The sequence below is a fragment of the Drosophila gunungcola genome, chromosome 3R (genome assembly GCF_025200985.1).
Source record: "Drosophila gunungcola strain Sukarami chromosome 3R, Dgunungcola_SK_2, whole genome shotgun sequence".
NCBI lineage: Eukaryota > Metazoa > Arthropoda > Insecta > Diptera > Drosophilidae > Drosophila > Drosophila gunungcola.
The window spans coordinates 6,014,272-6,035,817 of NC_069139.1; the positions used below are offsets into that span (position 1 = coordinate 6,014,272).

General features: G+C 43.7%; 5 protein-coding genes across 5 annotated transcripts; 3 read left to right on the plus strand and 2 right to left on the minus strand.

Moving 5' to 3' along the window:
• The first annotated feature begins 2,118 nt into the window (after window positions 1-2,118).
• On the plus strand, window positions 2,119-3,902 carry LOC128252864 (luciferin 4-monooxygenase-like). Its single transcript, XM_052981014.1, has 3 exons — window positions 2,119-2,276; window positions 2,333-2,844; window positions 2,910-3,902. Exons 1-3 carry the CDS (start codon window positions 2,133-2,135, stop codon window positions 3,871-3,873), a joined length of 1,620 nt encoding a protein of 539 aa, XP_052836974.1. The 5' UTR covers window positions 2,119-2,132; the 3' UTR covers window positions 3,874-3,902.
• Window positions 3,903-5,067: 1,165 nt separating this feature from the next.
• LOC128252869 (beta carbonic anhydrase 1) lies at window positions 5,068-7,426 on the plus strand. The gene is made up of 4 exons (XM_052981022.1): window positions 5,068-5,524; window positions 6,446-6,530; window positions 6,595-6,782; window positions 6,841-7,426. The coding sequence occupies exons 1-4, from the start codon at window positions 5,432-5,434 to the stop codon at window positions 7,240-7,242; spliced, it is 768 nt and encodes a 255-aa protein (XP_052836982.1). The 5' UTR covers window positions 5,068-5,431; the 3' UTR covers window positions 7,243-7,426.
• LOC128252867 (ras-related GTP-binding protein A) lies at window positions 7,327-8,951 on the minus strand. Its single transcript, XM_052981017.1, has 4 exons — window positions 8,848-8,951; window positions 8,690-8,789; window positions 8,242-8,626; window positions 7,327-8,185 (listed from the first exon to the last, which is right to left on the minus strand). The coding sequence occupies exons 1-4, from the start codon at window positions 8,857-8,859 to the stop codon at window positions 7,747-7,749; spliced, it is 936 nt and encodes a 311-aa protein (XP_052836977.1). The 5' UTR covers window positions 8,860-8,951; the 3' UTR covers window positions 7,327-7,746.
• A 303-nt stretch (window positions 8,952-9,254) lies between these two features.
• On the plus strand, window positions 9,255-15,806 carry LOC128252855 (nuclear factor related to kappa-B-binding protein). Its single transcript, XM_052981000.1, has 4 exons — window positions 9,255-10,949; window positions 11,124-13,638; window positions 13,700-14,445; window positions 15,020-15,806. The coding sequence occupies exons 1-4, from the start codon at window positions 9,711-9,713 to the stop codon at window positions 15,554-15,556; spliced, it is 5,037 nt and encodes a 1,678-aa protein (XP_052836960.1). The 5' UTR covers window positions 9,255-9,710; the 3' UTR covers window positions 15,557-15,806.
• Window positions 15,807-16,132: 326 nt separating this feature from the next.
• LOC128252862 (alkaline phosphatase 4) lies at window positions 16,133-20,151 on the minus strand. Its single transcript, XM_052981012.1, has 3 exons — window positions 19,721-20,151; window positions 18,040-18,281; window positions 16,133-17,631 (listed from the first exon to the last, which is right to left on the minus strand). The coding sequence occupies exons 1-3, from the start codon at window positions 19,875-19,877 to the stop codon at window positions 16,258-16,260; spliced, it is 1,773 nt and encodes a 590-aa protein (XP_052836972.1). The 5' UTR covers window positions 19,878-20,151; the 3' UTR covers window positions 16,133-16,257.
• Between the last annotated feature and the right edge of the window lie 1,395 nt (window positions 20,152-21,546).

Consider the following 21,546-nt stretch of genomic DNA (forward strand, 5'->3'; position numbering starts at 1 on the left):
CGAGCACCCACACCCACTGAAATGCCGCACAAACACACTTGCATATTTGGAGCTCATTTATTGTTCAACATTGTTAAGTAACCATCATCATCCGAGTTTTTTTCCGCTTTTTTTATAATGTTTACATTTGGCGCTTTGGCCCAAATATTCTGAAAAAAAGCTGACATCGGTTCCCAACTTGAATCCAAATGTTCGAGTGGGAGTGGGATGGCGAGTGCTGCGGGCCGTGTCTTTCTTTATATATTTCTTTTTCGGTTGGCCTACAGTAATCATTGCCATGCAGGCAATTCTGCTTCATTATTTTGCCTGCTGTACCCACGCTGTTTCCCACCTTCCCCTTTTTCTTTAACTCTCATCGTCTTCTGCCACTTGATGGCTATCGTAATGAGCTTTAAGTTAAGGTTCTGATCATCATCTCATGATGGTTTTTTTTCGGATCTTTTGGGAACGAGATGAAGATGCTGCTGGCGCATCGCCATCGTCATTTGTTGGTCACGCTGAGACTTTTGTTTTAAATTAACTTTGTCTTCGCTGGGTCCATTGATTTTACTAGAGATTTTGCAGGAAAAACGTTCGATAAAATTCGAATTTATTTATTCACGAATTTATATTTGTTTTACTTAGGTATTATAAATATTAATAACTTCTTTGTACTGTTTATAGTGCATCAACGTTCAATAACATAAAACAGAACCAAAAACCAATTATAAATTATTCCAAATTTATAAATGTGTATATTATGAAATTAATTAAAGCCTTTTACGAATTTTTTAATTTTAATGTATTTAACATATGTTTCCTTTCAAAGAAACTGATATTAGAAGTAAATTTAAATATATTTTAAAAGGGCAATAATGTTTATGTAATTAACATTCATAATTTAATTACTTAATCCCCTGCCTTAAATACATTTTCCTAGAGCATTCAATCTTCGACTGTAACGCCGGCCTGTAAACACTATTTTCTTTCGATTTCATTGCCTTTGCCTTGCTTGCTTAACCAATATTTTGCCGCTCGATAATGAAAGGAAAGCAAAACGGGCGGTTTGAGGAGCTGGTTGCGGGGGATGGACCGTCGGAGTCGGTCAGTCAGGTCCCAATCCCCAAAAGCCACAAGGCCCGTAACACACTACAAAAGCTTATAATCATCAAGAGTGAATCTGCTGGTGAAATGGCCCTGGTTGTTGTTTTGGTTTTTGCTTTTTGCCTTTCGGCGGCGGCAAAACGCACACACAGTCAGTCATCATGTTTGTGGTTTAGACTTTGCTTTCTTTTGCGGCGGTGGGGATTTCATAATATTTGCATTGGTGTGGGCCTTTTTTTTCTGCCGCACAGGTGTTTGTGTGACCCACTTTCGGAGACATCCCAGCGAGATGCCTGAGAAGTTCTGACAAAGCCCGAAAACCAACAAAAAACGCTCACTGAATGATGCGTTGGGCTCTTCTCGGAAAGGCTAATATTACACTGACCAAAAGTCCAATTCATTCGAATGGGAGAAGCGATCGTGATGCTCCCAGGGCAATAAAAAACGAACATATGAGTTGCTAAAATTCCGATAAGGTTACAAATATTGATATGCACAGAATAAAAGCAACTGAATATCAGCTTCAATTCATTTTTATGGGTAGCCTTTATCCGAAAATTATACATATTACCTTTAGGACCTATTTGTAGTTTGAAGCCAATAATTTTAAAATTTATTTATTCAACTATAATTTCTAAATTTACTTTATCAATGTTTTGGATAGACAACTTTACATTCAAGTCGTAAGGAAGCTTAATTATGCGCAAAATTTGGAATCCGAAAATATAATATGGTATAGACAAAAGGGGAAGCTTCAATTCCAAAATACATAGTTCAAGTTCAAGTATAGCTATTTAATACACACTAAATCAAGTGGAAACTTTTTAAGATGGCAACTCATTCTTAATTATTAAAGATAAGTCAAACGAAAATCTCAAGTAAAACAGAAGATAAGAGCTAAAATCGTTGATGAAAAAATAATAAAATAATAATAATAACCATATTACACATAGATTAGATAATTTTATGATAAACGTTATCAGTTTGCACTTAAGTATAAAAAGTAAATTTGTAGGGGTCTTGGGACCATTTGAAAGTCGGTGGCAACTATGACATATACGCCCAAAACTAACTACGATGACGTGGAAAAGATTTGGAGAAGTGAAAAGGAGAAATCCCAGTTTGGCGAGGATCTGTCCATTGGCGAAATTATATTTCAGGAAATGGTCCGCCATCCCAAAAGTGTAGCGCAGGTAAGTAACAAAGGTCAATAAGGAGCTTAATAGATTAATTTGAAATTCCTCTGCAGATTTCAGTCTCGGAGAAAACGATTCTTTTGCGGGAGGATCTGTTGAACAATGCTATTCGCATCGCAACTTATATGCGCCAATTGGGTTTGACTCAGTGGGACATCGTGGGCGTTCTTGCCCGGAATACCACCCATATATCGGCTGTTGCCTACGCATGTTTCTTCAATGGAATCGCTCTACACTCGCTAAACTCCACCTATTTACCCGAAATTATTGAGAAGCTGTTCCAGAACACCAAGCCACGTTTAATATTCTGCGATGGTGATGAGTACGAAAAAGTGCGTGCGGCCACCACAAAGTTAGATGTGAAGATAGTGACAATGCGTAATCATCCAGAAGATGCTTTCAGCATCCAGGAAATTTTAAAAACGCCAGCCGAAGTAGGTTTCAAGCCTACATCCTTAGAAAGGGGATCTTCGCATCCATTGGCCATCATCAGCACCTCCGGCACAACCGGCACTCCCAAAGCAGTAATTGTGACCAATTGCCGAACTATTCTGAGCACCCTAACGTAAGTAGAATTTAGATAGTTAAGTTAATTAAACAATGAGTTAATAAGAAAATGTTGCATGTCAGTAAACTAACCACCTCGGATGTTCAGTACTCAGCCAGTACTCTGGACTGGATTTCGTGTCTGTGGACGTTGGTTTCCTCGGGAGTCTATAGCACAAAGCGAATTGTATCTGACGAACCTTTTGATCCGAAGGAAGCTCTACGCATTATCGAGGACTACCAGGTCACTTGGGTTATCCAGACTCCAGCCCAAGCAGCAGCTATTGTCAGCTGCCCAGCCTTTGAGACAGCCAACCTGGATAGCATTCGATATAATTATTTCGGAGGTGGGCGATGTACCATGGAAGTTCAGAAAAGACTTCGTCGAAAATTGGCCGGAGATTACCTAAACTTTGCCTATGGCACTTCGGAATTGGGATCGCTTGCCTGCGTCAACAGGCACTTCGATGCGAAGCCCAATTCGGTGGGTCGTCCGAGTGCTGGCTACAAACTAAAGATTATGGACGACAAAGGTGGTAAACTAGGACCCAACGAGGAGGGCGAGGTGTGCGTTGACAAAGGAAGCTTTTGGCCCGGATACTATGGAAATCCGGAGGCTACGGAAGAAGTCTACAAGGACAACTGGTTCCACACTGGCGACCTCGGATACGTGGACGACGATGGCTTTGTGTACATCGTAGAGCGAAAGAAGGACTTGCTGAAGTACCAGAGCAACAAGTACTACCCACACGAGTTGGAGGAACTGATCTCCCAAATACCCGGCGTGGTTGAGGTCTGTGTCTTTGGCATTTGGAACGTGGAAAACGGTGACGAGGCAGCGGCAAATATCGTCAGGAAGCCAAATGTACTGATTAGCGAACAGGATGTGGAGGACTATGTGGCTCGGCATGCAGTTACCGAGTTTTTAAGGCTGCATGCCGGCTGCTTAATTGTTGACGACCTGAAAAGAAGTCCAAATGGAAAAACAAACCGTGCTGCCAACAAGAAACATTTTCTTCAAGCAAAGGGTATTCAGATAAATACGTAGAAAGGAAACACAGGCAATATTTGTTTGTACTTAGCAATTTTAACTTTTCAATTATTAAAATATATAATTTTTTAAACAATTATTTTTTTACCCATAAAGTGGCGCCACCATTCGGTTTTCAATTTGTAGATATCACGTAGAAAAAATGTAGACAATTTTGGTAGGAGGCGTGGTTATCGATATTTCTTCAGTTCTGTGACTTTTGGCGCACTTTTTAATACATAATATATTTTTATTCTCAGACGGATTATTAGGAATCGTATATATATATAACACTGCGGTATCATTTGAGCTTTGACACAAAATGTTTTTAACTGTACAACCCAACCGAAATTTAAAATTTGAGTGATTGTGACAATATGTCTACAATTAACCAATGGTAATGGTAATTTCATTTCAATTTATAAGCGAAAAGACTACAAGCTAAAACAACCTTGGAGACTTAAAGATCAGGAAAGTTATCAAAAAGTTCAATCACAAACATTGATTAGGAAAAACGACAGCTAAATTAATCGAAATCGAGGAAGCCGTAAAATCCTCATCATCATCTCTTCGAGTCGTTTCCTACTATGCCCCACTGATAAGCCCCAGTCCGGCGAATAAGTTGACTTTTTTGTCGTAAGTCGACTGTCTGGAAATTGCCAGAGATGTTAGCTCAGAGAAATGCCATTAAGCAATTGATTTCCGCACCCCGTAATAATATTTACTGACAAAACGTTTCTGGAAGGAGTGTCCTAAGTTGTGGGTGGAGGATTTAACAACAAAAAGTTCTCTTACTTAGAAAAAATCTAAACATATGGGGTGGGTACACACATTAAAACAACATTTTTTATGTTAAAAAAAGATGTTTTTTTATTTTTTTAACCTCACTACTTTTATACCAAATGTACCAATGCCTTTTAAACAGACTTAGAAAATAACAGATTAATAATTTTTTCTTATGCTGAATTTAATTTATATTTTTAACGTGTGCAGATGCTACACTGATAAAAAATGTAGTAGCAGTAATAAATATCTGAATATTGATTTCAAAATTTTATATCTAATATTTAAACCATAATATTAAATGCAATGCATATTAAATTGCATGATTTATAGCGAAAAATATTTAGATACGTTATTTTACCAGTGTAAAAATAGGTAATTTCTATAAAGCCAAATTCGTAACAGATCTAATTAACTCTAATGTTTTCACTTTAACCGCAGATGTGTATTTATAAATGGAACAAATTAGCATCTTAAAATTATTCCCAATTGTTTGGGGCTTTGGCCTTCTCTTAGTTTTGCTCTTATCTGCTCCCCAAGAGAATGGGGAGCACTCTCCCGAGAGAGACAACAACAGCTGCTCGCTAAATTGGTCGCATGTTTTGGAAGCAACAATTCCGATTTAAGTGCTCCACCGCCGTCAACCGAGCTCCATCGTATTTTTTGCTAAACGCGGACGCGTCGTTATTATACACAAATCAAGGAAAATCAATTCGGGTGCCAAAGTGCGTGCAATAAAAGTGTCAAATTAAGATTAAACGAAGCCCCCCTCCAAAAAAAAAAGAAGTTCAAAATGGAGCGTATTTTGAGGGGAATTATGAGGTACAGGAATACCACACGTGAGCAAATGGTCAAAGAATTCCAGAAAGTGCGCGATAATCCAGAGGTGAGCAATACGTTTTATAGGTCAAGATTTCGGAACAAGTTGTCTACAATTGGATCACACTCAGAAAAAAAACCTTAGAACATGCTTTTGTCTGTGTTTTATATCATTATCACATTTTTTCGACTTGTCTGGCGCAAACCTTGCGCTCTCCTAATTAGCTCTCTTTATATCCGCTCTCTTTCGTTTTTTATTTGGTAAACAAAAACACAGGCAAACCGGTTGACCAACAATTCACCCCCTGCCACCCCCATTCGTTTGTTTAATAATACAATTTTTTTTTTATACCTAACTGATTGCTTTCGGGTGTTCTTGAGTTAAGTGCATTGCACCTTTGGTAATTATTAAATTGATTCTTTTCTAATTGAAAATGTTTTAGACAGTTTTTAGTACAACGATGGGAAAATACACTAAAACATTAATAAACATTTCAGTTACAGTAAAAGCAACTAAGAATGGATAGGAATAAACAAATTTAACAATTATTGGTGTCTCTCTTTGGCACAATTCTATTTCTAATCTATAAAAATATAACTATCTATTTTTTTTTTTTTTTAATATTAAAAATCCCCGTTTTGTTTTAAAATTGCACAGCTAAAAGTAAAAAAAAATTTTAGAAAATTTAATTTTAAATCACAAGGCTATAAATACAAGAGATCGGCAATCCTCAGAGCTATTATACTGGCCCCAATTGTACAGAAAATATGGATATAAGTTGCACATGTCACTCCCAAGATATGCTCTCCCATCAATATTCTCAATGTTTTCGAATTTCCTTGTTGGCCAGCCTTGAACCAAGCCCATTGGCGCATTGGTTTGGCCATTTGCCAAGTATGTCATAACTTGCTGTGGCTATATTCGGAGTATATTCACGCGCTGACCGATATCTATGTGTTCTAACTCTTGATACGCTTTATCTTTCAGCCGAAGGCTGTTTTCTTCACCTGCATGGACAGTAGAATGATTCCCACCCGGTACACGGACACCCATGTGGGTGATATGTTTGTGGGTGAGTAACTCTAGTCGCGGTGGTAATTTATAGCTTAACACTCCTGTCTATTCCCACGGATAAGTGCGTAATGCTGGCAATCTGATACCGCATGCCCAGCACTTCCAGGATGAGTATTTCAGTTGCGAGCCGGCGGCCTTGGAACTGGGATGTGTGGTGAACGACATACGGCACATAATCGTTTGTGGACACAGCGATTGCAAGGCCATGAATCTGCTTTATCAACTAAGGGATCCCGAGTTCGCCTCCAAGGTATACTTAGCTAATATTTTGACTCAAAATGTATTAAATAATTACCTTTCTCCACCAGCTGAACCGCCGTCTCTCACCTCTGAGATCCTGGCTGTGCACCCATGCCAACACTAGTTTAGAGAGGTTCCAGGAGTGGCTTGATGCAGGCATGAAGCATCCCCTGGTCTTCTCTTCCGAGACACCTTTGCGTCGCTTTGTGGCCTACATAGATGAGGAACAGAAGTTCGCCGTGGAGGACAAGCTGTCCCAGATCAACACGCTGCAGCAGATGTCCAACATTGCTTCCTACGGATTCCTTAAGGCTCGCCTAGAATCCCACGATCTGCACATCCACGCCCTGTGGTTCGATATTTACACCGGTGACATCTATTACTTTAGTCGCGGGGCCAAACGTTTTATGCCCGTCGATGAGGACACCGTAGACCGATTGTCCGAGGAGGTCAGGAGATTCTATTCGTAGGCACAGCCGGCGGACGAACTGGATTATCTGTGATATGTGGGCCTTATACCGCGTTCGGCATTTACAAGTGACCAACCTTAAGGATTGTTTTGTGTATTTATAAGTGTGTAATTGTTTTTTGTATATAAACTTAAGGCCTACGAAGGTTTCAACTTACAAATCTACGAAAAATCAACGAAGGAGATGGCTATCCATCGCTCACTTACATACAGGTTGGCGTAACTAAAAAAAGCTATTTAAAGAATAAGTTTACATAGATCTCACGTGAAGATGGTTGTAACAAATGTATAAGCAGTAAGTTCTGCACCAGAAGTCATTAGGACAGCCTGGCAATAAGTGAGCGATATTTACATATATACGTATTTATCATTACGGGAAGCGGTAAGACTTTGGGGGCGGCACCTTGGGCGCTTCGATGTGTGCACAACATAAGACGGTTTTCATGTCTTTTGAACGGAGAACGGCAATTGGGGTTATGGAAAACAACGATGTTTCCCGTCGCCATCAATGGTACTTGTGGCCGTGGTGGTTCATGGCACTGTTGCTCGGGTTCTCCAGCTCCTCGAAGTACTTGCGGGCGTTCCTAATGTTGACCAGTGTGGCCTCCGAGGGCAGAGTGGGGTCCGACATGACCACCATCACGTATGTGTTGCTGGTGAAGGTGTCAATGAAAGCGGCGAAGGCGCTATTGCGCACCTCCATCGACTGGAACTTGGCTCCCAACTTAGAGCAGCTAAGCTTGAACTGCTTAATGATGTTGGACACCTTTTCGAAGCGATGCGAATCGCGGTTCTTCTTGCTCTGGCAATGGGAGATCACCAGGAAGGTTGCCTTTTCGAACAGCAGCACCTCATCGGCCTCGATCACATTAGCGAAGTGCGTCACCGAGTTCTCTAGAGCGGCCACATTCGGTATCAGCATGGTGACAATGGAAGACCAGGCTCTGCAATCATTTAGGCATTAAGGATGGTTTTGAAAGGTAACTTAGCTTCCTCTAACTTGTATAGAGTTTCATCCCAAATGCTGGTGCGGAAACAGGTGACATTCCCCGGCTTCGACAACTTGATGAGATCCTCCATGCGCTCCGTGAAGACGTTCTCGCGATGCTCCTCCGGCACCAGATCCATTTTGTGCACCAAACAGAAGATCTTGGCCTCCGGCGAGTTCTGGAGCAGGGCCTCCAGGCAGCTCTGGTAGTAGTGAATGTCGCGCTCGATCTCCTGGCTCTCCACATCGAACACATAGATGAGCACCTCCACATTCCGGAAAATGTTGTCCCGCTGCTGGGCAAAGTACTGCTTCATGAAGCCCTCCTGACCACCGCAGTCCCAGAGATTGAGCACCAGGTTGCCCAGAAAACGCACATGCGAGTGCTCCACATCAACTGCGGGTACATATTACAGTTCTAGGATCAGTTCCCCCTTCCCGATTATATAGTGTTACTCACTTGTTGCTCCAAGGCGTGTCGTATCACGGGCGATATAGTTGGCGAAGATAATGGAGCGCATGCTGGTCTTCCCCGATCCGCTCTTCCCCATTAGCAACACCTGATAATGCAAATATATTGTACTCCAGTCCTTTAACTGGTATAGGCAAAGACCCCACCTTTTTCTTCATTGTGCTAATAGTTTTTTGGATCTCCAGGAAAATAATATAATCAACAATAAAAACAAATAGTAGGCTGGGCTAGAGATGTCATAACATCGATAACGTGGCCAAAGATATCGATGGTTTCGTTCCAGCCGGTTGGCTTTTCGAACCGGTTCATATACCGTTATCTTTCTACAGAAACAACCAAATATTAATTAGAAAAAATTGCGGTCTTGCAAAAGTTTAAAAAATTGCTGGCGTAAGAAATAATTTTAAAAATTGGAAGTTTCAAAATTGTTGATAAAATATGTTGTTTTTTTTTTAGCATATGAATTTCTGCTTTAAAAATTATACATTTTATGTTTCTTAATTTTCTCAAGTTCAAATTATTTAAAATTCAGTGTTGTAAACCTAGTTGTTCAACAAAACAAGAACCGATAAGGTGCAGTCACAGGGAGCGAGAACAATTCAAGGCCGCTTAATCGTCCACCTCTAGCTTTGAGAAAATGCAGTAGCTACTTTGACATTTCTTTGTACAGTTCGTAGATTGCACGAAAGTTCCCAAATGCCATCCCAAAAACCTTACGTAACGGCAAAAATTAACCCCTAAAATGCAAAAGTGCACTATATTCAAACCGCACAAGTGGGCCAACCACCACCGCCACTTGAGGCCATCGCTAGCGTGGCCGCGTGTCGCGGTGAATGGCAAAAAATCGCAGAGAAAACATGCTTAACAATAAAAAAAGAAGAAAACCAGCTAACGCTGGCTGATTGATATAACGAGGAACGGCGGCGTAAGAGACAAAAATTATAACTTAGTGTAGAGAAAAAATCGCTGCTTGCGAAGAAAATTGTGGTGGCGAATTCCAGGCGATTCGATGAGGATGAGCAACATAAACATAAACACAGTGCCCAGGCCGAACCCAAATGCCAATGGGAATCCAGATTCAGCTCGCAATCCGCACCCGAATCCGAATCGTAGTGTGGATTCCGAGGAGGAGGAAGAGGAGGGCGATGGCCGGATGAGCTCGCAAAGTGGGAGCAGCACGGCCAGCAGCCAAGGGAGCAGCAGTTCCTCGGACTCCGAATCATCCAGCGGTGGTTCGCCGGACGAGGAGGACCCCGATGGCGAGGACGAGGACATGTCCGACCAGGATGCGGCCAGTGGCTCGGAGACGGAGGACGACACCACCACCTGTCGCTCGGACGAACTGGAGCTGGCGCAGTTAAATGGAAAGCAAATCTTCCGGTTGCCGCGGGGCCTGTGCGAGAATTCGGCCATCTTCCATGAGTTCTTCTCGCTGGACACCTGGCAGCTGTTGCCCCATCATCTGCAGGCCCGTCTACAGCCCCTGCTGCCAGACTTCTCTGGTCTGGTCTCGGGACAGGCTCAGGCGAGCGCCGAGCAGCAGCGCACCCTGGTGCAGCTCTTCAATGGTGGTCTCCAGCGCTTTGGCCAGTCGCCGCTGCTCCAACTCCAACGGCAGCTGGAGATGGGCAACCTGCGACCGGATGTCCTGCAGCTCCGTCGCAGTATACAGCACTCGGGCAGAAGGGAGTTCCGTTTCCAGCAGGCCGAACGCCTCAGCCAGCTGGCCAAGGAGCTCTTTCTGTCCAGGGAACAACTCCTGCAGCACGCCTACTCCTCTGCCCCGCCCGCCGAGGGCACCTTTGGCAAATACCTGCCCAAGCCACGGCCCCGCAAAAGGAAGCCACCCGCCCTCTCCATGGAGAATCGATTTTGCACGCAACGAGCCAAGAAACGCTACGCACAGGAGTTGCTCGAGCTCATGGGCGAACTGGATGCCAAGCCCGGGGACATCAGTGCCGAGGAGGACGAAGAGGACGAGGAGTGCGCCCAGTTGATGGACCGCCTGGCCAAGGCACCGCGGGAATTCAAGCTGGAGGAGCCAAAGGCTCCGGAGCCGGTTGGTCCTGGCCGACCATCGAATGCGGCGGACAAGAAATGCATTTACAATACCTTCTTCAAGCGGCGACCGGGCGTGGACGATGACCAGGTGCTGCGCTCCATGCAGACGGAGCGGATACCCCAGCTCAACGACATGAACTTCCGAAAGTATTTGAGGGACTACAAGCGACGGAAATTGGAACAACCTGTAAGTTGTGGGCTTGTTATGTAAACACAATTGTGTTGTGAGTTTCTTTTGTTTAAAAAATGCATAACGTTCTAGTGTTCAGAAAATGAGAACAGAAGAGCTGTTTCGAGTTTTAATTATTTAATTTTAAATACCCTATGGGCTCACAAATTTCTAATCCATTTCCCATTCTAGGAAAGTCCCGAGTTCGACACTTCGGAGGTGCGTCTGCGCGACATCTGCACTCGTGCCCAGTTTGTTGGAAGCTTTAAGCCAGGTCGGAAACCCAAAGCGCTCATGGCCCGCCTCAATCCCGATCCACCTGCCCTTGTGCCCATCGGAGGGGCGGCTGTGAAGAGCGAGCTTGCGGATGAGGAGCCCATGCTGATGGACGAGCCGCAGCAGCTGTACGGCCGCCGGGCGCCGGAGGATCAGCCGGAGGAGCATCTGCCAGCCAAGGATCAGCCACTGCATATGCCAAAGAAAGTAATTCCCGCACCAGTTGTTCTTCCCCATCCGGTACCCAAGTTGGAGCCTTTGAACGGACCCATAGCCAGTTCAAAGGCGAGTCCCACACTAACGACCAATTCATCGAGCAAACCCGCTGCTGCTGCTCCTGCAGCCGCTGGCCATATCACCGGCAGTCCCACCCGCGAACTGCTGATTCGTCCGCCAGCCTCACCTCGCCCTGCCTCCTTCTTCTCGCTGTTGAGGGATCTGTTTGTGTCCACGCCGCAGCACCGGCTCACATACGGAGAACTGCAAATCCTGCTGGCCACCTGGCGGGAAACCAACTCGGATGCCTCGATACCCACCGGGGAGTGGCCCAGATTCGTGCCGGATTGGTCCAGGTTGCTTCAATCGGCTATTAGCTTCATATCGGGTGATTCTGGATCCGTTCCAGCGGACTATGTTCCCTATATTGAGCACAAAACTCAGTTGGGAATCTACCAATGGATAGGCGCTGGCCGGGATTCCGATGCGCGACTCCTCAGCCTGTGTCAATGTTGGCTGCGAACCCAAAGGGAGGAGCAGTCGCAACTTAGTCCTCTCATGAACTCGAATGCTCATCTGAACGCTTTGGTGGATGCTTCGCCCACTCCTCCGCCCAGATGTCCCACAACCTGGACCGTGCGCTCAGCCAGCCAGTCGGAGATCCTGGAGTTCCAGCGGCAGGAGCGGATACGCTTCGAGTACCCGCATCGACCGTTCACCTATCGCCTCAATGGGTACGAGAGTGTGGTGGGTCCAGTCAAAGGGATCTATACCCAAAGTCTGCCACTGAACAAAGCCAGGGGTCATGCCGTCATGGTGGACGACCGACCGCCGTTCGTGACCATCCTCACGCTGGTGCGAGATGCCACCGCCCGACTGCCCAATGGCGAGGGAACCCGCTCGGAGATCTCGGAGCTGCTCAAGTGCTCCCAATACGTCAGCTCACAGGCCGCGGATAATGTGCTGCAGACCATCGTGAGTGGAGCTTTGGATCGGATGCACGGTGGCCAGGATCCTTGCGTGAAGTACGATGCCAGGCGCAAGATCTGGATATACTTGCATCGCAATCGCAGCGAGGCGGAATTCGAGAAGATGCATCGACATAACCAATCGTTGGTGAAGCAGAAGCAGCAGCAGAGGAAGCAGCTAAACAGGCCAAAGATCCCTGATGGCATTGAAAGCTCCGGAATGGCAGTGGAGCACCAACAGGAGCAACCACCCGCCCTGGTGCCCGCAGTGGTTTCGCCTACTCCCGCTGCGGTGCAACCGCCAGGGGGTGCTTTGCTGCAAGTGAAAAAACCACTCACGGTTAAATGTCCGCCAGTGCCGCCGCTAAAGTATCATTTACCGCCTGGAACGGCCAGCACGGGAACAGTGGTGACAGCCTCCTCCTCCAATCTTAATCCGAATCAAATCCAACTACAGCAGGTACAGAAATCTCTGCTCAAACCTGTGAGCATGTCCAATCCAGCTCCATCGCCCGTGCAACGACAGTTGGTCACTCCGAAACCTGGCAACTTTGCGATCTCCAAGATCAGTCCAACGCGCAATACTACGCCCATACTGGTGTCCACTCCCAGCGGCCTGCAAACCGTGCATGTAGCCACGAATCCGACTCAAGCAGCAGGAGCCGCTGCGCAAGCAGTGACCAAGAAGCTGACCATCAAGAAGCCTGCTCCCAGCAACAAGATAGGGAACTTTATCATTCCCCTGGAGCAACAGCAGCAGCATGTGCAGCAACAGCATGTGCAGCAGCAGCAGCAGCAACAGGGTCAGCATGTGAAGGTGCAACCAATAGCTGGAAAACCTAAAGCACTCACCATCACCCCGCGTCCTCAGATGCCGAAGAACATTATCCGACTGCTGCCTGCTGGCGGATCCACAATAACCGCCAATCCGGCAACGAGTCCCAAGCCTGCCTCTGTACAAATCCTTGGACCCCGCGTTGTGCCGCAATCCCAGACCGTGCGACCGGTTCAGCAGAAGATCGGTGCTGTGTCGATTGTGGCCAGCAAACCGGTGACTAGTATTTCCGTCACGGAAACTTCAACTCCCGTGACCATCACCGCCAGTTCGCCTGTTACCGGGGGCGGAACCATCGTGAAGATGTCGCCGCAGGCATTCGCCAGTCTCCAGCAGCAGCAGCAACAGTTGAAACAGAAGGTGAACAGTACTAGTCCTGCCCTGAACTCACCGCAGCAAAGGATTATTGTCGGTAAGTATGTTTAATTGTATTATTTAGAACCCGTTTAAACAATACGCATATTGCTTCACAGGCAACACGGCCATTTCCTCGAACAAGAAGATCGTATTCCAGTCGCTGGCGAAAGCAGCTCCAAAAATACTCACCACATCGCCGAGCGGCGCGGCGGCCAAGGCAACCACGAATTTGTCGCCGCAGCAGCAGAGGATCGTGCTGCAGAACTTCAAGCAACCGGTGATGGCCACCAACCAGGCCGGAACACTAACCGCTCTGGGAGGAAATGCAACGCGTGTGATTCGAGCAACTCCAGCGACAGCTGTGGCAACTGGCGGCGTAGTGGGAGTGGGGAACTCCCCCCAAGCCGGTGGTCAAATCATCACTCTGGATAGTCTACTCCAAAAGCAGTCGGCTGGAGGAAAACTTATCACCAACTCTGGCAACAATATCTTCCAGTTGGCTACATCGTCGTCGGGGAATGTGATTACCCTCAATCCCAACCAGACGGCCAAGCAGTTGCCCACCGTGGCACGTGTTGTGAATGCGACCAGCACGACAACTGCAGCTGGTGGCACGTCGACGACCATGGTTCCAAAGATCATTGGCAAGACGACGGTGCTGCCGGGAAAACCACTGCTTCTGCACGCTAAGACCTTGAAACAGCTGGGCGGCAGCAGTGTGGCCACCACAACGACTACCACGGCGGTGACAGGAGGAGGAGGAGGAGGAGCAGTGGTCACCGGCTCTGGAGTTGTGAACTCGGCCGTGCGAACGACTCAGAACATTGTGATTGGCGGTCAGACTGTAAAGCTGCAGGGAGCGGTAAGTAATCCCAGTATTATCATCACATAAAACTAGTCAAACAAACAAATTTCAATGAAAACTATGTAATCTTTACCTTTTTTTCATCTATCTTACACCAATATATAGGTATATACAGCTGCGCTCAAAATAATAGTAGTTTTAGACATAGCTTATGGGAATAGCAATCGAAAGTAGAAGAAAAACATTTACATATTTACATGAAGCTAATACTAAAAACTAAACGGTGCAAATATAAAAATCTGCACTTATATTGGGCAAAATATTTTTAAATATTTATAAAATAGATTGATAAAAAATTGTGTTTTTCACTTTATTTTTTTATTTGTTCGGATATTAAAAACCTTTTTATTCCAATGCAAAGGGCATATCAACGAGGATGAGTTTGGCTTTTTTTCCTAAATTGTTATAACATCATTTGCTGCAGTATATTGAAAAGTGATTTATAAGGAATTAAATTTTATTAAGAAAACTAAAACTAGAAGCTTTATAACAAATTAAAAGAAAGGCTGACCTTAAAGCACTCTACACCGTGTCACTTCTATTATTTTTACCTCAACCTCTTATCTTACAGATTTCCGCGCGGGGTACAGGCGCACCTGTACAGACCGTCATTATGGGCAACCAGCTCCTCCGGCTGGCCACCAGCAGTAGCAACAGTGGGACCACCACCTCTGGCGGATTGACGTCGGCGCCCAAGACGCTGTTAATCGGTGCGGGAGGCACCCAAACACTGCGCCTGGCCAAAAACGTGCTGGTGGCCAACAAGCAGATCGGCAGTACCGCCAACAGTAGCATCGTGAGCACCACAGCGACAGCATCTCCAGCGGCTACTGCGACGGCGACGGCTGGGAACAATCTCGTGTTCGCCGTGCAAGGCAACGGCGGGCAGCTCTTCTTCTCGCCGGGATTGCAGGGCATGAACCTGAAGCCGCTGTCCAGCCTAAAAGTGATACCCATGGCCACGGCGGCGGCAGCTGGTGCATCATCGGCGGCAGGCGGAAAAATCTCCGTGACGACGGTGGCCGGCGAGGCAGGCGGAGGCAAGGCGCTGACCACCAAACTGATCCCCGCCACGGTTATCAAGACGGCCACCGGCAGCGGCAACTAGGAGGCTCAGGAGCGGAGAGGCTTGTTAACCACGTTGTTTACCCTTCCTTGGTTCAACTTTCTTCGATTTTGTTTTAACAGCTCGTGTAATTTATCTATGTAGGCAGAAAGTTTGCAAATATTGCTTCGTAATAAGAAAAATTCAAATGGACAGCGATAGAAATATCCAATCCAGCAACCAATTTTATGGAACAGTTTATAAAATAATATATATAGAGACATCCAATAAAACTCAGATGAAAACATAGAAATATTGTTTCCTTGCTTTACAAAAGTAGTAGTAGTAAAGTACATTAAATAAAAAGAACTTATCTTAACAATTTTTTGGAAATATCTTGGTAACAAAAGTTGGTTACCTTTAAACTACTCTTTAACACTAATTATGAAGTTTTTGATAAATTATACTTTACTAAAATGGTTTTCAATTATAAACAAAAAATTGCTAATCCAAGAATTTGAGGCTATGAGTCTGTTCTTACAAGCAGTGTTAAAAAATATGTTTAACTACTATTAAGAAGAGATAGTAGCTCCCTGTAAAAGCTATCAACAACCAAGGTGAAAATTAAAACACAGTACGTAAGTTTTTATATTTTCCTATTCAGTAAATATCAACGATCACTCCTTCCTCTCACTCTTTCACATTCAACCATCCGTAAGACTAAAATCTTGAGTTATATTTAATACGAAAATAACAAACTTTTATTACAGCATGTGACCGCGAAGAAAAGCCGCTAAGGCAGCAGCCAAAATGGAATTCAAAGTGGCTGCCATACTGGTGGCACTACTTTTGGCATGGTGCGGTTTATCCTCCACCTTGTGATTCTCACACGAGTCATCGAAATCCTTGGCGGGACCCAAACAGCCCGCATAGCTCATCACATAGGCCAGGTAGTTCTGCTCGAAGACGCCACGAATCAAACTGGAGCCAGGACCATAGGCAAAAACTGCCACATCCTCGCCGCCATGGGTTTCGTCCTTTCTGGGCACCGTTGCCAAATGGCGATAGGTGGGAGCAGTGCGCTCCTCCTCCGTAAACTGCTTCAATGGCATCCAGAAGTTTGAGCTATTCTGCGGCATTGAGTCATTGGCCAAATGGTCCCAATAGCCAGGCCCATTGGCATACGATATGGTTTCGTAGACCATGGGATCATCTTTCTCATGCGAGTTGGCTGCCCCCAAAATGTCAGCTCCACGAAGGGCATAGCCATTAAAGGTTACCGCATGGGAGTGATCGGCCGTTACCAAAATCAACGTTTCCTCGGGATCTGTAGCATTCACAGCTGCTTGGATGGCCAAATCGAATTCGTAGACCTCATGGAGGGCAGCGCGGGCATAGTTCATGTGGTGGCCCTGATCAATGCGCCCTCCTTCCACGAGGAGCACATATCCTTTGGACTCGTCACCCCTTTCTAGGACTCCCAAGGCCGTCTCTGTCATCTCTTGCAGGGAAGGTTCCCCGTCCTCCCTGGCTATGGAGTAGGTAATGTGATTGTTCCGAAACAGACCCATTAAGTGATCTACATTCTTAACATCTACTTTTAGGAGATCCCTGCGGTTGTGCACCAAAGCTGGAGGCACTGAATCGTTGGCATGATGGGCCAGCCACTCGCCAGGAAGATTCCTGTTATCACCACGCCTGCAAATCGTTTCCGTGGGTCCTTCAAAATTGGTTGTCCGCACCTCCGACACATTGAGGATACCCATTGGAGACATACCTCCGCCCAGGATCACGTTAAAGCGATTTCCGGGGGCATTTTCCACCAACTGACGTGCAATATCCACATGAATGCCCACCGATTCCGTGGGAACCTCCGTGTCGCATTCCCAATCCCTGTCGTAAATGTGGGCGTAAGTGGCGGCGGGCGTGGCATGGGTGATCCTGGTGGTAGTTACTATTCCCGTGCGTTTGCCCGCCTTTTGGGCCCACTCCATGACGCTTTGAACCCGACCTTGCTGGGCATCCTTCTTCGAACGCGTGACATCCATTCCAATGGCTCCGTAATGGGTTTTTGAGCCCGAGAAGATCGCCGTGGCCGTACCCGCCGAGTCCGGAACCTGTTTGTCCACATTGTAGGTCTGTAAAATAAAAGTATTCATTAAAATAACTATATAATATATATACCTATACATATATATAAAATAAATGACAAGCTACATTCTTTTCGCTTAAGTGGCTTTCACTTTCATTGCTCTTGATTTTCCGATCAGTTCTGTATTTTTAAGCTTATAAAATTATAAGGTAAGGTATAAGAAATCAGAGGTAGCAAGGTTTTATAAAACTATTGTGATCATCAGAAAAAAGGTTTTACTTTTGATTGATTATTTAAAATTAAGTTTCTGTTAATGTTACATAGGTATAATCTGTTTAATTTCTAAATCATTTAAAATCCAAGAAAAGAAAGTCAATTAAAAAAATGATTTTAATTTAAATTAAAATTCAGACATTTTTTTTAAACTCTTATAAATAGATTTATAGCAATTTACCTTGGCCATTCCAGTGTTCGGGAAGTCATCGAAGACCAGAGTCTCCTCCTCGCCATGACCGTGCTTCAAGTACTGCCCCTTGTAGATGCGACCGGCACTGATCGTGGATATACCCATTCCGTCTCCAATAAATACGATAATATTCCGGGCCTTTTTCTGGTAGGAGTTTTCCTTCACCCGCTGCGCCTGCTTAATGGTTTTTTCCAACTGCCTCAAGCCCATTTTATGCCAGAATTCCGCATCTGAAATCGGGAGGGCAACAGGAAAATTAATTAAATCTAAATCGAAATGGAGATCGTTGGGTAAGTCAACAAGTCACGTATTAATTGCCCATCTCCAGTGATATCCAGTTGGCACTTGAACGATTCTAGTTCGACTTTTTAAGTACGCAACTAGTAAGGGGATTTATTTTCGCTACGAACGTCGTAAAATATATAAAGCTCTTCTACAATTCGGTAACAACGACTTTTCTTGATTTATGCGCTAAAAGCTAGCTCGTTAATTTTATAATTTTTGCATTGTTTACTGTAAGCATTCCAGAAATCAGTTTTTCCGTCTATATACTAATCTTTATTTATGTATGCATTTGAATTTAAATTAAGCAGGCTTAATTTATATCTCTTTATCTTTGTTTTATTTGCTTAATTTATACGATTCTGCCTTTTAGTTGTTTAAGTGGATGCCATCATTTTTTTTAATATTCAACGTTGTAAGTTTAGCTTAATATAGACGATTGGTCATTAAATTGTTTCAATTATAATTACAGATTCAACTTTAACACTACTTAAACAGATCATTTCTGAGAATTTCAACTTAAACAAGTCAGTTAGGCTAAATGTAAATTAATTTTTATTTAAATTTAATACAGACCTTACACATATAAATTGCATGATCTATGTATGCATGATCTATGTATGATTAATATAGATTTTGGAATATAAAGTAATTTTTGATTTGTAATTTGCATTTCCTTTTCACGATTTGGAACGTGCATCAACTGATTTACTTGCGGTGATGATTATCATTTCGTGATATGTAATTAATATTCAATTAAGGTAGCTTAAGTATAGGTGGTGTACCCCAGGCACTGCCACCTACCGCCCACCGCCCAGCGACCTCGACACTGAGACAGGTTACAGTTAAGCTCTGCTTGTTGACTGCTAATTACGGCTTGTCAATGAAATTAAAAGTCTATGATTAATCAGTTTTTTTGGGTGACTTTTTGAAGGGGATAAAGATGCATTTGTGAACTCAAAATGTTAACTAAATCAACCAATTAGTGGAATTAAATTATTGTGGTTACGTTTTTTCGCCTTTAAATTGGTTTGTTCAACAACATTTAGGTGTCTGTTTCATAATAAAGTTCAATTTGTAATGCTTTTTTGTTCCACTAAATAATATACTTAAATGTTTGCGGTTATTTTTTGTACTGTTAAATTTGTTCAATGAGTTGCAATGACCTCTCACAATTTCAAAAGTAAATGTCTTTTTAAGTGCTTAAGATAGATAGCGAAACCTTGATAGCTTAGAATCTCGTTACATAATAGAACTGTGGAACCATTCAAGTTCAAGTAATTTAAATTACTTCACGTTCTAAACGTAATGCTTTACACTGGTTTTCGCACGTTTGTTTAGCAAATTTCCGTTTAAGAAAAGTTGCAGTTGGGAGAATAAGACTTACCTTCTGGTTCCTTGGGTTTTTCGACATTGAACTGAGGTCCTATATCCCCTCCAGCACTTAGGGTTCGAATTAAAGGAGGTGGCTGGGTGGTGACTGCCGCCCAAGTAACTGCCATCAGGCCACCACACAAAATGCCGAATAATGCCAAGGAATGCATTTTTCAAAGACGCACAAACGCAAACAATTGAAACCGACTATTTTTGGTGCAATTGCGAGTTCTATTTAAATGGCAGATGGAGATTTATATCACAGCTCAGCTTGAGGCGCAGATTCTTTCAGCAAGCCATCGAATTTTATCAGAAGTGCGCGGAACGATTGCGTCTCGGGGTTGTCTAAACTTCCCGTGTCCCGTGTGGATCTCAATTAGCGACTAACACCGAACTCAGCCCGCAAGCGTCGTTATATGGCAAATTATCCATCCAGCCGATCGGCCAAAGCCGAAGCTCGAGCACCAACACATATATAGTAGAGAATGATCGTTTCGGCGGTTGAAGCACTTACACAGCGCTTGTGGATTATATCCAGGGCGCTTATAAAGTATTTCTATAGTCGCACGGGGGTTTTTGGGCACGTACATTGTGTTAGAGTCATTTTAATTACATGGTTTAGCATTTAAACACAAAAACAAAAAAAAAAATACAAATTTAGGTCTATAAATAAATTATTTAAAAAATAATAAAAGTTTAGCTATTCAGTTATGCCCTATAAGACATTAAGTAATATTCTATTCTCAATTTTAAAAATGTACTATTCAAAAAATAAAATCAGTTGTTCCACATAGATGTAAGTCCAAAAAACAATACAAAAAATTAAAAAATTAATTTCTTTGAAAAGTTATGTAAAAAGGTCTAGATTCTTATCATGTGTTTGATTTTTTTGTTGTTGAGTTTTATTTATACTTAATACTTATTAGGTGCAGATTGCTAAAAATGTCTTTAATATTAATAACCTTAAAGCATTTTTTGTTCCATTTTTAAATATCCAGTCTGGTTAAAGGATATCTCATAGTCTACAAACTAACTTAAAAGCATTAAAGTTAGCTGCTTACACTTGCAAAACGTTTGTCTCAATTAAAAATACGGCTCCGCCGAGATAAATCCATAAAAACGTGCAAAGCTTTTACGAACTAAGGGCCCCCGCACAATAAACACTTAAACGATCACTTGTTTGCCCCGCAATCTTGCCCGGGAATTCTCCGCCGGATCCCGTGTCGAAGAGCTGATTTACGGCGGAACATTCACGTGAAGCGGCTGCTGGTCGACTATATCTTTTTCTTTATCTCGACCGGTGTCTGCAGATGGGATTGCGCTGCCGTTGTTTGTCTTCCTCGGAATTGATAAAACAACAACCAAGGGGTACCCTCGCCGGCACACATTGCGTATACGTGCTATTTGCACTTGCCTGACTTTGGGCTGCCATTCGGCAAACATTAGAGAGAGTTTATCTTCCGTTTTGAGAGACTCTACCCTCTGCGATCCCCAATGCCATTTGAATCCCACCTTTTGTGATCTTTTTATAGAGCTAGGCTTCTTCATTATATTACAAGATCCGAGCAATAGAAATAGAAATGGGGGCTGTTGTCATAGGTTTATATATTAATTCTAGTACCCGAACATGTTCGTATGAAAATCACGTTTAAGTCTACTGACCGATTTGCTGTGTTGAGTACTTGGAAAATGTACAGATTATTTATTTCAGCTAATCATTAAAATGGATAACGAATTTACATAAGGGTTTTCCTAAATATTTGTACACTTCACATGTTTTGTTCTTCACCTAAGAATATTAAAAAAAAGAAAAATTGGGTTTATTTTTAATGTTTGATG